Source organism: Rhinolophus sinicus, chromosome 14 (genome assembly GCF_057876585.1).
Source record: "Rhinolophus sinicus isolate RSI-liver-muscle chromosome 14, RSI-T2T, whole genome shotgun sequence".
Lineage (NCBI taxonomy): Eukaryota > Metazoa > Chordata > Mammalia > Chiroptera > Rhinolophidae > Rhinolophus > Rhinolophus sinicus.
Genome location: NC_142514.1, coordinates 24,204,215 through 24,218,046, shown reverse-complemented (window position 1 = coordinate 24,218,046; position 13,832 = coordinate 24,204,215). Strand labels below are relative to the sequence as shown.

Below are 13,832 nucleotides of genomic sequence, written 5' to 3'. Positions count from 1 at the left end.
ATTAAGAAATAAAAATAGATCTTAAACATATGCAAAGATATTCAACTGCAAAATTAGAGAAATGCCAGTTAGAACTACAGTTTTATCAGATTGGCAGAGATAAATATGATGGATAACACTGTTAAGGCATTTTTACATATTGCCAACAGCAGTTGGAAAAACTGCTATAGAGGGCAATTTAGTAAAACCTGTTAAAATTTAAAATGTAAATACGAATTTACCCAGGAATTCCATTTTTAGGACTTTGTCCTTCAGATATATTTCACAAATTTATGAAATGAAGTATGTTACAAGGAAGCTAATTGCAGCATTGTTTATAGTACCAAAAACTTGAAAACAAACTAGTTGTTTTACAGTGATCAGGGCCACTGTGAGTTCATCCTGAGTTATTGCACTAATTAGAAAAAAAGAAATACCCCTACATGGTTGGAGCCTGAAATGCACCCCACTCCAATCCCACACTTAGTCACATGGCCAGGCAAATAGAGTCCTCTGCACAAGCATACACAGCGGACCTATTGGGACTGTAGTTAAATTAAATGTCATATCCATACAGTGGAATACTATGCAGTTAAAAAGAATGAGGTGGCTCTATATGTACAGACATAAAGCAGTCATACACAAGTGAAAAAAGATACAAAACTATATAGCATACTGTCATTTGTATTTGAACACATGCCTATACATATGTATAGAATATCTCGGGAAGCAACCAATAAATAGATAATAGTGGTTGACTCTGAGGAGAACTAATGAGGGAGAATTTTAAGAGGGACAGTTATTATTTTTTCATTGCTTACTATGTGAATCTTTGAATTTTATGTCATGTTACAAGGTGTGATCAAACAATATGGTTTAAATAAAAATTTATTACAGTAAAAGACACATTGCCATTAATCTCCTTCAAAATATTCCCACTCATCTAGAATAAAATAATCATCATTAAAATAGAAAAAAAAATACTCTCCCTCTCTTCGAATACACTTCTTCCAAAAGGGTTACCTTTCATGGTCGTTTTGAATTTGGGGAAGAGCCAGAAGTCACAAGATGCCAAATCCAGTAAATAAGTTGGATGAAGACACACTGTAATGTGTTTTTCTTTTTTTTTTTTTTTTAATTTTATTGGGGAAAATTGGGAAACAGTATGTTTTTCCAGGGCCCATCAGCTCCAAGTCGTCCCCCAGCCGTGGAGGGCGCAGCTCAGCTCCACGTCCAGTTGCTGCCCTCAATCTTCAGTTGCAGGGGGCGCAGCCCACCATCCCATGCAGGAATTGAACCGGCAACCTTGTTGTTCAGAGCTCATGCTCTAACAACTGAGCCATCCGCCGCCCCCTGTAATGTTTTTATTTGACAGAAATTGCCATACCAGAAGCGAAGTATGACTGACATGGAGCCTTTCCCCTGTGATCACAAAAAACTGTGAATGCTGTTGCCGAATGCCATCCAATGGAAAGACAGGGATCTTAAAAACGGGAACAGCATGTGGAACCTTAGTAACTGTGACAAGTTTCAACTTGTTTGGTGCAGTCAGTCAGGTGTGAGCTATGGCTGAGAGAAGGTGTGTTTTAAAGTATAAATCATCCTCCATCATGACACTGCTCCGTGTCACACATTGCTTCTGGTATACGGCAATTTCTGTAAAATAAAAACATGGTGTATCCTCATCCACCTTATTCACTGGATCTGGCACCGCGAGACCTCTGTCTCTTCCCCAAAGTCAAAATGATTCAGGACCTGGAGGCAGCCACAACAGTACAGCTAAAGATACTCATTAAAGAGGACTTCCAGAACTGCTTTAGAAAGTGGCAAGAATGATGGGATAAGTGTGTTCCAAGTGAGGGGGAGTATTTCAAGGGGGATTAATGGCAATGTGTCTTTTATTGTAATAAATTTTTTATTTAAACATTCACTGAGTTTGATTATACCTCATATATTACCCATTCAAAAAATATGCATACTATTTTTTAAAAGGTAAAGGAAAACAGAGCAAAGGATATGAATAGACAGTTCACAGAAGAGGAAATACAAATAATGCTTAAATGTGAAAAATACCAAACCACACTACTGTTAGATTATTTTTCACTTATTGAGAAAGTCAGATCATACTTCGTTGACCAGAGTGTTGGGAAACAGGCTCACATGCATTCCTGAACGTCAATTTAATCTGATACGACTTCTGTGGAAAGTAATTCGGCAGTACCATCATTGTTAAAGCCCATAGCATACAGATTTTAATATATTTTGACCCACCAAACAGCACGTATAAGACCTTATTCTATAGATGTAATAGCACATGTAGAATTAATTTATGTGTAAGGATATTTACTGCAGCATTGTTTATAATAGCAAAAGATTTTTAACATTTAAATGTTCAGCAGCAGAGGCACTTCAGATTACCTGAAGTACATTCAGGGTATAAAGCTGTGACTAGGCAGCTTTATGCAAAGTTATGTAAATATACCTCCAAGATAGCTTGCTAAGTGACAATGCAATGTGCAGAACCTTGCTAATAATGCGCTATCGTTGGTAGTCAGAAGCAACTTATTTAATTACATAGACCATCTCTAGAGGAATGTATAAGAAATTGGGAATAGTGTTTATGTTCAAGGTTGAGTCTGGATAGATGGCAGACAGGCATGGAAAACTTTCTAAGTATACATTTTATACCTTTGAATTATTACATAACTCAGAATTATTGCATCTGTAATCTCCAGTGGCTTTCCATCACATTTAAAATACAATCGTAACTTTTGGTTGTTTTTATTAACTCAAACCCTCCAGATCCTGTACAATTTGGCTTCTGCCTACCTCTTCAAACTTATCATATTAGCTCCTCCTTACTTTATTGCAGCCTTGTTCTTGTTGATATTCCTAAAGCATGCCAACCTCTTTCCCTACAGTCTCTCTGCCTGGAATCCTCTGACCTCAGGCCTTTGCATGGCTTGCCCTTTTGAATATTCAGGTCTCTGCTCAGATGTTTACTCCAATATTACCCTTCTCTACACCATCACTCTCCATTCCCTTACCCTGCTTTATTTCTTTCATAGCATTTAATCACTACCTAAAATTACACATTACGTATTTGTTTGACTCGTTTATCTTCTTTGTCTCCCCTCTAGAATGTAAGGCCTCTTAAGAGCAGGACTTTGTCTTGTTTTCTGCTCTATCCTCAGGACTTAGAATAGTTCCTGGCTTGTGGTAAACATTCAGTAAGTACTTACTGAATGAAAAAAACATTTTAAAATACATTCTCCCACTCTATTGCATATCCTTCAACTTTGTTTTTTAAAGACCTTTGTTTGCATAAAATTCAAGGTAGTCAAATATATCAGTCTTTTCTACTTGGTTTTTAATTCTTTTGTGTTTTATTTAAGAATATTTGCTCCTTGTTCTGGTAATTTGGAAGTTCTCCAGTGATTTTAGAGTTATTTTTTTTCATATTGAGGTCTTTAATCGATACGGAATATATTTTTGATATGGCCTGATGTCGGATCTAATTTTTGTAACTAGCCACTTGTCCTAATCAGCAAAGATTGTTTTCATTGTGTTTTTTTTTAAAAACTTTTATTTATTTAAGTGTTTTTTTCCAGGATCTGTCAGCTTCAAGTCAAGTAGTTGTTTCAATCTAGTTGTTGAGGGCGCAGCTCGCAGTGGCCCATGTGGGGATCGAACCGGCAACCTTGTTGTTAAGAGCACCCAGCTCTAACCAACTGAGCTATCTGGCAGCTATCTGTTTTGATTGTATGTACTATAGGCAGAGTAGTTTTAAAAATCAGTAAATGGAACTGATACTGATTAGAAGAATTAGGAATTAGTGCATATTTTCCAAAGTGACTTCTTTATTGCAATTACTCTTTCAGAGGAATTATATTTCTCGATATATGCCACCTTTCAATTGATAGCAGTTATAGTCAGTGATAAGATATTTTAAAAAATCTCTTTGGTTTCTGAATTTGTTTTTAACTAGGAAAATACACGGACAGATGCCATGAAACTTCCATCTTCCCCGTCTTCCAGGCTTTTAAAGAACAAAGCGTTATTGTGCAAACCCGTTACACAGACCAAGGCTATCTCTTGCAAACCACATACACAACACAAGGAATGTCAGACAGGTATGTGTCCTTGCTTTCCACATGTAGAAAGTTTGTTTTTTGTTTTATTTGTTTTTTCAAGAAAGGAAAAGAAAGTCATTGACAGTTTCTTAAATGGGAAAACATTCATTAATTCTTGGATCACATACTTTGAACATCTAAATTATTCCTTATAATTATTGTCATTAACACTAACAATTACTAAATTGAACCCATATGCGCACAAAGCACTATGTGTAGAGTGGACAAACATCTTCTACATGTGTGCACTGCTATTTTTCAAATGTACAGAAAAGCTATTATAATTACTAAGATAGAAATTTATTTACAAGTATTAGTGACTTAACCTTAGTTCTTTTTTAAAATACTATGAATTGATTTGTGAGTTAAAGATTTATCTATGTCTGAGGTGTTGGTGATCAGGAAAATTACTTGAATTTATACTTGAAAACTAATTGCCCAGTCGATGTTATAGCTTTTAATCCTACTACCCTTATATTTTCAATTACTTTCATAGCCTATTCTGCCCAAAGTATTTTTTTGATTTTTGTTTTTAATGGTAATTTTATGTCACAGACTATACTGTATTTAAAAGCTTAGTCTATCACCAAGTAATCATGAGTTTTTATGTAGGGTGCCATTCTTTTGGTAAGAGTCAAGGAGAATCCTGTTTTCTTTCCTCGGTAAATTTGATTGTTTCCTGTTAAATTTGATATTCCTGTTAAAATGATACTTTGTGTACACATGAATTTATATACACATTCACATGTAGAAGGTAGTAGAGGATCTGTGGACATCTAAATGTGTGTGTTTATACATTTAAAAATTTTTTTCTATATTAAATATTGGACTGTTTTCTATATACTGTTGTGAACTATGTTTTCATTTGACATTGCATCAGAAGCCATTCCATGTCAATATAAATTTAAATATACATTGAGATTCTTAATGGATGCATAGATTCCAATGTATATAACATATCCATCCCCCTAAGATTGGGCATTTAGATTGCGTCTAGTTTTTTAATATTATAAACAATGTTGATTAAGCTGTATAAATGGATCTTTGTCCATTGTTTGATTATGTCCTTAGGATAAATCCTAAATAGTGGAATTACAGATTCAAAAGCTATCATAGATTTTTAAAGCTTTGGGTATGTGTTGCAAAATTGCCCTTCTAAAAAGTTACATCAATTTATGCTCCAGTTTGAGAGCATCCATTTCTCTGCACCCTCACTAACACTGGGTATTAAATCCAATAATTAACACTTCTCTTTTTCCCTCAACTTTAATTTGGAAAAATTTCAAAATTCAGAAAGATTGAAAATACAGCACAATGAACACCAGTGTACCCTTCACCACGTGTTAACTTTTTGCAACATTTGTTTTCTCTTTTTCTTTTTCCTGAACTTTTAAAAAGTTAAGTAACTTTCTTAGTTTGATATATTGTATGGACTTCTGCTATAATTCCAGTAATCTATTGAATACATAGCATTGCAAGTTCATCTACCACAGCCTACAGTTTTATTTCAGTCAGTGACCAAGCTGTGGGCAAAGGAAAAATTCAGTATTTAATAGCATAATGGAAGTATTATGGTTTGTGTTTAAACTTTAATTAGTGTATTCCTTTGATAAATATAAATAGTGAAAAAAATATAAATTTTAAATCCATGGGGAAAGCATAAAGAACATTGCCTAGTTGTTCTTGAAAATAACAGATTCAAATATTTCATTCAGATTTACCTATGCCTAATGAGAAAAGTGATGTGGAACTTGATTCTCCACCTGCAAAGAAAAAAAGAGTAGGTTTTTTCCAGACTTATGATGCGGAATATTTAAAAGTTGGTTTTATTATCTGTCCGGGATCAAAAGAAAGTTCACCAAGGCCACAATGCGTCATTTGTGGAGAAATCTTATCTGCTGAAAACATGAAGCCAGCAGATCTTTCTCATCATTTGAAGACAAAGCATTCAGAATTAGAAAACAAACCGGTAGATTTTTTTGAACAAAAATCTCTTGAAATGGAATGTCAAAACAGTTCTTTTAAAAAGTGTTTACTAGTTGAAAAGTCACTTATGAAAGCATCTTACTTAATTGCTTTCCAAATTGCTGCCAGCAAGAAGCCATTCTCCATTGCTGAAGAATTAATTAAACCATATTTAGTAGAAATGTGTTCAGAAGTTTTGGGTTCAAGTGCTGGAGACGAAATGAAAACCATTCCTCTTTCTAATAATACGATTGGATGTAGAATTGATGAACTGTCTGCAGACATTGAAGATCAACTGATTCAAAAAGTCAGAGAGTCAAAGTGGTTTGCCCTTCAGATAGATGAGTCATCAGAAATCTCAAATATCACCCTTCTTTTGTGCTATATTCGTTTCATTGATTACGATTGTAGTGACATAAAAGAAGAATTATTGTGTTGTATTGAAATGTCATCTCAAATAACTGGTTTTGAAATATTTGAACTAATAAATAAATATACTGATAGTAAATCTCTGGATTGGAAACATTGTGTTGGTCTCTGTACAGATGGGGCTGTAAGCATGACTGGCAGGTATTCTGGTTTAAAGGCAAAAATTCAAGAAGTTGCGATGAATACGGTGGCATTTACACATTGCTTTATTCACCGTGAACATTTAGCAGCAGAAAAGTTGTCTCCATGCTTACATGAAATACTTTTGCAGTCAGCACAAATTTTAAGTTTTATAAAGAGCAATGCATTGAATTCACGTATGTTAACAATCTTGTGTGAAGAGATGGGGTCTGAGCATGTGAATTTACCACTTCATGCTGAAGTACGTTGGATATCGAGAGGGAGAATTTTAACAAGATTATTTGAATTACGACATGAAATTGAAATTTTTCTAAATCAAAAGCATTCAGATCTGGCCAAGTATTTTGTTGATGAGGAATGGGTTGCAAAGCTGGCCTATTTATCAGATATTTTTTCACTTATAAATGAATTAAATTTAAGTCTCCAAGGAACTATGACTACACTCTTCAACTTGTATAATAAAATGGATGTATTTAAAGAAAAGTTAAAAATGTGGTTGAAGCGCACACAGGAGAATGATTATGACATGTTCTCTTCATTTTCTGAATTCTCAACCTCATCAGGCTTAAATATGAGGAGCATTGCAAGTGTTGTTTTTGAGCACCTGGAAGGACTTGCTCAAATGTTCAATGACTGTTATCCACCAGAAGAAGACTTACGTTCAGGAAATTTGTGGATACTTAATCCTTTTATGAATCACCAAAATAGCAGTCTCACGGACTTTGAAGAAGAAAAGCTGGGACAGTTATCTTCTGATTTAGAATTACAATCAGTATTTAAATCAGTGTCTGTAACTCAATTTTGGATAAATGCAAAGACAAGTTACCCAGAACTTTATGAAAAGGCAATGCAATTTTTATTGCCCTTTTCAACTATTTATTTATGTGATGCTACATTTTCGGCTTTGACTGAGTCAAAACAAAGGAATCTGTTGGTTTCTGGCCCTGCCCTAAGACTTGCAGTCACATCTTTAATTCCAAGGATAGAAAAATTAGTAAAGGAGAAAGAATAGTAAATGCATATTGCTTATTATCAAATTCTATACTTTTGTGTTAAATTTTGTATAAGTATCCTAAAATATAATTTCCTAATGTGGATATGTGCTTTCAGTGATTAAATGTTTTAATAATTTTCTCTTTTTGTGGAATTTAATAATTACACATTTACACATAATTATAGTTTTAATATTCCAAGGTAGAGAATTTAACTATTTTATTCATTGATCGAATAATTTGGATTAGTGACAAATATGTAGGTAATGAAAGGCCCAATTTATGTAATAGCAAATCTGGATGTTGAAACTGCTTGGCGTTTAGAAGCACGTGGGACATTTTAGTCTTCAGCCTCCTACTCTAGCAGGTTGTAGGTAGGTAGAAAACAGATCTAAGCAACTTGGCTAACCGGAAATGAGAGCAGCAGGAGAGTTTGAGACTACTTTTGGGGGCCTCTATGGCCCCCAAAGGTTTAGGACAAACCTTTGTTGTAAAGGGCCAGATAGTGACTAGTTTAGGCTTTGCAAGCCATAGGTGGCAACTGCAGTACTCAGTTCTGTGGCTGCAGCACAAAAGCAGCTGTAGACAATACACCCACGAGTGTAGCTGTGTTTCAATAAAGCTTTTTTATTTCTGAACATTGAAATAAGAATTCATATAATTTTCCTGTGTCATGAAAGCTGCCTTTATAATTTTTTATTTTAAAAATGTAAACAAACATTGTTAGCTGGGGGAGGGAGGGGGAGTGAAAAAACCAGAAAGCTGACCGAATTTGGCCCATAGTTTGCCCATCCAGGTCTAGACAGATTTCCAGGTAAGAGCAGATGGGCCAGGGGTGGCCTGTAGGGTTTTGGTTCCTGAAAGCCTTTCTTTCCGTGGCTGCTAGTATCTGAATTTTCAAGCACCTTTTACATTTTAATTTCAACTGACAGAATTAGAGGGAAAATATATTTAGAATTAGTGGCAAAGACACAAAAGAGCAATTCATTTTATGACTAGCTATTGGTTTATTATTAATTTAATAATTTACTAATTTGCAGCTAACTTTTTGGGCTCTTACATGTGCCAGGCATTGTGCTAGGTCTATTACAGACTTAGGAGGGCTGATACGGTGTTATCCCCATTTACAGAAGCAGATACTGAGGCCCGCTGATGTTAGGTGACAGCTCAGAACGCAAAGCTAGGTGGCACAGACACGAATGAAGCCCTGGTCTTTTGATGCTAACGGAGCTCTTCTGTGAGCCACGTCGATAGCCATGTTTGACTCCACTCTGTCCGTGGGGACTAGGAGACGGAGACTTTCCCTGAATTCAAATGGGCCTGTACAGTCAGTTAAGAGCCAGTGGGCCTCAGTGTTCCCATCTGCAACAAATGCCATCTCTCCTGCAACCAGTGCTCGGAAAATGAGAGGGTGGCAACACCCCTGGAAGGCAAGGAAAGGGAGGCTCTGGCGCAGGTCCTCCAGCCGCTCGGTGGCGGGAGGAAATAAACCAGCGGCAGGGGTGGGTTTTCGAGGGGAGGGGTGGGGGCTGCCCTGGGGCGTGCGAGCCCGCCCTCCTGGAGGGCTTACCCGGCTATGGCGCTCCAGCTCGCTGCTCTGCGTGTCCCGCTGGGCGGCTTCTTCGCACTCACCCGGGGCAGCCAAGCTCTCAGAGCAGATCGCGGCACCTGCGTGCCAGCAGATGGTGAGCGGCGTGGCGTGGGCAGCGGGCGGATGGGCCCCAGCAGTTACCCCAGCCGTTACCCCGGCGCGCCCCTCCCCCGCCTGCCCGCGCCCGTACCCGGCGGACGCACCTGCCTTTGGGTGAAGTGGCGCTAGGGTTGGGGGCAGAGCACCTGGACGTCGACTTCGACGTGGGCGCCTGCTTGGGGAGTTCCTCTGAGTTCTCTGGGTATTCCATTGATGGAAGTGGTCGGGCATGTCCCCTTCCAGCTGATCATTGGTTGCCTAGGCACATCTAGAGCTGGAAAAGAAATGGTCGGGGACTGGGGGAGGAAGATAGAATGGAACAGGGTCACAGCTCCTTACCTGCCCCTATCCCCTCTTTCCTTTGCTTGAGTTCTTGGGGTTTGGTGAGGGTTTTATTAATCCCTGCTTGGTAGGATAGGAAACCGCCCTGAAGGTGAACTGTACCTTCCAAAGGTTGCACAGCTAGTTAGAAAGCAGGACCCAAAAGAGACACTCTTCCTGTTAGATTCCAGAGCCCTTTCCTAGAGAATGGAACCTGAGAGGGAGGCCTTAGAAGTCATCCTTCCGCCTTATGTCTAGTTCCAGATTCTCACTAAAGCTTTCATGTTCTTATGCCCACCAATCTCCCAAACCCCTCAAATAACAAGCCTGGAGACCCTGACAGCCTCCCTCTCCGAAGGCCTGGATTTTCCGCTCCTTTCCTGGCTTTGGGTGGTGATAGGTTTGCAGGAGTTCATCTCCAGAGCCAGATAGCTTAGAGCTTCTTCCTTAAATGCTGAGTAGGGCAGGTAGAGCTGAGGTGGGGGAGCAGGAAAAGGTAGCTAACCTGAGGGTTGGGGTGTTGTCATGTGGCCCAGGACAGAGCCTGACTCAGCAAGAGAGTCACTAGCCCCCTAAACTCCTCTTGTCTCTACTGTGGTGGGATCCAGGACTCAGCATGTGATGTTCAGGGTGGAATCTGTTTAATGAGCAACAGTCTGCTCTTCCATGCTTGCTCCCAAGTCCAAATATTCCCTGCATAGTACCTGAGTAGAAACCAGGCCAGGCAGAAAGAAAGAAAAGCTGTGGAGTTCCCAAGGCCTTGACACTAGATCACAAGGCCCAAGCCTTGATTCCTCTTCCTGAAATTTGGGACTAGGTTGTAATCTGGTTTGAGTCTGGTGAGAAAATAAGTCTACTGTGTTTCCCTGAAAATAAGACCTACCATGATTTTTCAGGATGACATCCCCTGAACATAAGTCCTAATGCGTCTTTTGGAGCAAAAATTAATATAAGACCTGGTCTTATTTTCGGGGAAACACGGCATGTCTCCATCACCATCCAGTCCTTCTCCTTGGAGCATAAAGCCTATTTTCTGATTCTAAAGCTCAGCCCTCCAGAGAGGCTCTCCCCTTTCCAGGCTGACCTTAGCCCTGGACCCAACCTAGAGAAGTAGCTCCTTTGTTGGGGGAGTTGAGGACGTAGGCACTAAATGCCCCTGTGGAGCACCTGGGCAGTGCGTCCTTGGTAAGTGGCTGCCAGGCATTCCCTGCCATCCCTAGAAAGCCCTGTTCATCCAGGTTGCTTACGTGTTGCTCTTGAAGGTGTTCGGCTACCAGGCAGATCCCATGAGCTACCAAGTGGCTGTGGGCTGGCTGGAACTGCTGGCTGGGTTGCTGCTGGTCCTGGGTCCACCGAGGCTGCAAGAGATCATCCTCATGATGGGTAAGGGGGGGTCCACCTGGGCAGAGGAAGGGGGGACTTCTTGGGGAGGATGATGGAAAGACCTGGCTGCTCCTCTCTTTCCCTTTATTCTTGCCACCCTTCCTTTTTCTCTGGAACCAGGAGCACTTCCTGCTGTACTGTGATTTCCATGGTCTTCAGACTAGGACAGATGCTTTTCACACGTAATATACTGTAACACTATTTTATGTCAGCTATACCTTCTACCTCATCAGTTCTATTGGCTGTGTGGTATTCCATTTATAAAGAAGTCTTGTAACCTAGAAGCCCCTACTGTTCTCCCCTGACCCCACACCTGAGATGAGAGAATAGAATAGCAGCTGCCACTTATGTGTCTGGCGGTTGAGAACAGGAAAGCTGAGCCCCCTGAACAGAAATGCAGAGAGTTTTTCTGGGGCAAGCAGTCCTGGAGGGGCCCTCTCCTAGCAGCTCTGCCCACAGGAACTGCTGATGTACAAAGACAGCTGCTGCTTCAAAGGCCAGACATCTTCAGGCTCATCTGTGTGTCCCGGCCTTGTGCCACCTTTGCTGCCACCACTACCACCCCTCCCCCAGGCTTTCCTTTCCATTTCTGGAGCTTCCCTCATTTTCAGATTTTTCCTTCACTTCCACCACCAAACCCTTGGCCTCCCTCCCTCCAGTAGGATTAAGAAAGGAATAGCATCAGGGAGAATATGTTCCAAAAATGCCTATTTACCCACCTCCTTGCCCTATTTGGCTGGATTGTTGCTGTTTCTTTCTTGCCCTCTGAGAAGGGTTACATTAGTAGTTCAAAAAGCTTCTGATTCTGGGTCCTGCTCTCTCTGGGAAGCCAGACAGCTGAGTGTTAGTTTAGGGTGCATGTGTGTGCATGCGTGTGTGTGTGTGTGTGTGTGTGTGTGTGTGTGTGTGTGGAATGGAGTGGGTGGTACTTAATGGGAGTGCTTGAGCTGGAGTGGGTTAGAATAGGCTGGAGAGCCCTGAGCTCCTGGATTTTCTGGGTGCCCCCAGGGAGTCTCAGAGACCTCACTTTCCATTCCAGGGGCTATCTTCACTTTGGTGTCTCTGAAAGAGTCACTGAACACTTGCATCCCAGCTATCGTCTGCCTGGCACTCTGGCTGCTGCTGGACATCTGCCAGCTCTTAGTCCAACCTAAGAAAGTGGTCAGACCTACTAGGAGGAAACTCCAAGAACATTCAAGGAATCCTGAGAGTAGGTGTCTCTTGCCTCTCTGTGCCTTGTCACTGTCACAGCAGGAACACGGAACACACAGAATCCATCACCTTGTTACCAATACAGTACATCCGGGGTCAAAGTATGGCCACACTGTTGAAACAGACATCTTGTCTACCTGGCCCTGCTTCCTCTCGGACATTTACTGCTGTTTTCTGACATTTACTACCATTCTCCTTGTCATGTGAAAATAGAAAATAAGCAGAAAAGAAATTTAAATCACCCAACATTTTAATCCCCCCAAATAACTACTTTCAATTCCTTTGTATAACTGTTACCTCTCAGTTTTTTTCTATGCCTTTATATAGATTTTTTTAAATTAAAAATGAGACCATATGTACTACTTTATCACTGGCTTTTTAAAGCTAATCTACTCCCTTCCATGTCTGTTCTACGTTGTTGATGCTAATGTCTGCATAGTATTCCACTGTGAGGATGTGTTGAGTCAAGCCCCCACTGAGGAATGTTTGGATTGTTCCCAATGGTTTGCTATTATAAACCTCACAGTAAATCACCTTTGCATACATATTTTATTTCCCTAAAAGTGAAGATCCTGGTTCAAAAGATATGCACGTTTTTAAGGTCTTTATTACATACTTAAAATTTGCACATTGAGTGCGGCAGAGTATAAGTGCCTACTTCCGCCTGTGCCCTTCCAAGTTACATGAGGTATTCCCTCACATTGCTTTTTATCTCGGGCACTTTAGATTTGCAAAGCTAACAAAGATGGGCATTGAGTCATTTTACAGGACCTGAAACTGCCAGCCTCTGGTGGTGAGGTGGGGCACTCAGTGCAGTGCTCCTTGGATACCTACATGGAGGCAGGGGACAGCCAATTCCAAGGGACACTGCCTGTTAAAGCAGTGCCAGAAGCCTGGGATGAATCCCAGAGGTCCTAGGGAGTCAGCAGAGTGTGTGTGTGTGTGTGTGTGTGTGTGTGTGTGTGTACTCCCAAGGGAAAGTGACCATATTAGGATACTTACTGTCACATCAAAAACCATCTTCACCATATATATATATATAACACACGCATTTATATACATGTATTACTACATACTCGCATACAGTAGTATATGTGAAGTACATATACATGTACTAGTATATGTATACTACGTATATAGAGTCAAAACAATATGGAAGCTTTTGCTCACATAACAGGTCCAGAGATAGCATAGCTTTAGTTTCAATGTTGGGTAATTTGGCTGCGTTACAATGACATCAAAGACATGTTTTTTCAATTTTCTGCTCTGCTGTTGTCAATTTGTTGGCTACTGCCCTCAGAGTCGCAAAATAGTTGCAGCAGCTCCAGATGTCACATTTACACATAACATCCAAAGGTGAAAAGAAAGGGGAAAGCTCTCTTAGAAGACCCCTAGATTTCCCCTCATATCTCACTGACCAGAATTATGTCACATTTCTATTCCTAGACCAATCACTAGCAAGGAGAATGGAACTCCCATGATGGACTTAAACTAGTTAAGATTTACCCACACTACTGTGCAAAGAAGAGAGGAAGGTAGATGATGGTTTTTGCCACATACTAGCTTCTTTGCAGAATATATTTAATA

At 40.0% G+C, this 13,832-nt stretch overlaps 2 protein-coding genes across 9 annotated transcripts in view; both read left to right on the top strand.

Moving 5' to 3' along the window:
- ZMYM6 (zinc finger MYM-type containing 6) overlaps window positions 1-7,781 on the top strand; it is a 38,310-nt gene extending 30,529 nt beyond the window's left edge. For all 8 annotated transcript variants that reach the window (XM_074334368.2, XM_019730103.3, XM_019730107.3 and 5 more), the window contains 2 exons: window positions 3,968-4,112; window positions 5,828-7,781. In XM_074334368.2, coding sequence (XP_074190469.2) covers window positions 3,968-4,112; window positions 5,828-7,659 — 1,977 coding nt within the window. In that variant the 3' untranslated portion in view covers window positions 7,660-7,781. The remainder of the gene's footprint in view (window positions 1-3,967; window positions 4,113-5,827) is intronic.
- A 1,434-nt stretch (window positions 7,782-9,215) lies between these two features.
- The window catches only part of TMEM35B (transmembrane protein 35B), a 36,698-nt gene continuing 32,081 nt past the window's right edge, over window positions 9,216-13,832 (top strand). Inside the window, 4 exon segments of the mRNA XM_019730164.3 lie at window positions 9,216-9,272; window positions 9,274-9,324; window positions 10,871-11,033; window positions 12,073-12,346. Of these exon segments, the coding sequence (XP_019585723.3) occupies window positions 9,216-9,272; window positions 9,274-9,324; window positions 10,871-11,033; window positions 12,073-12,346 (545 nt within the window).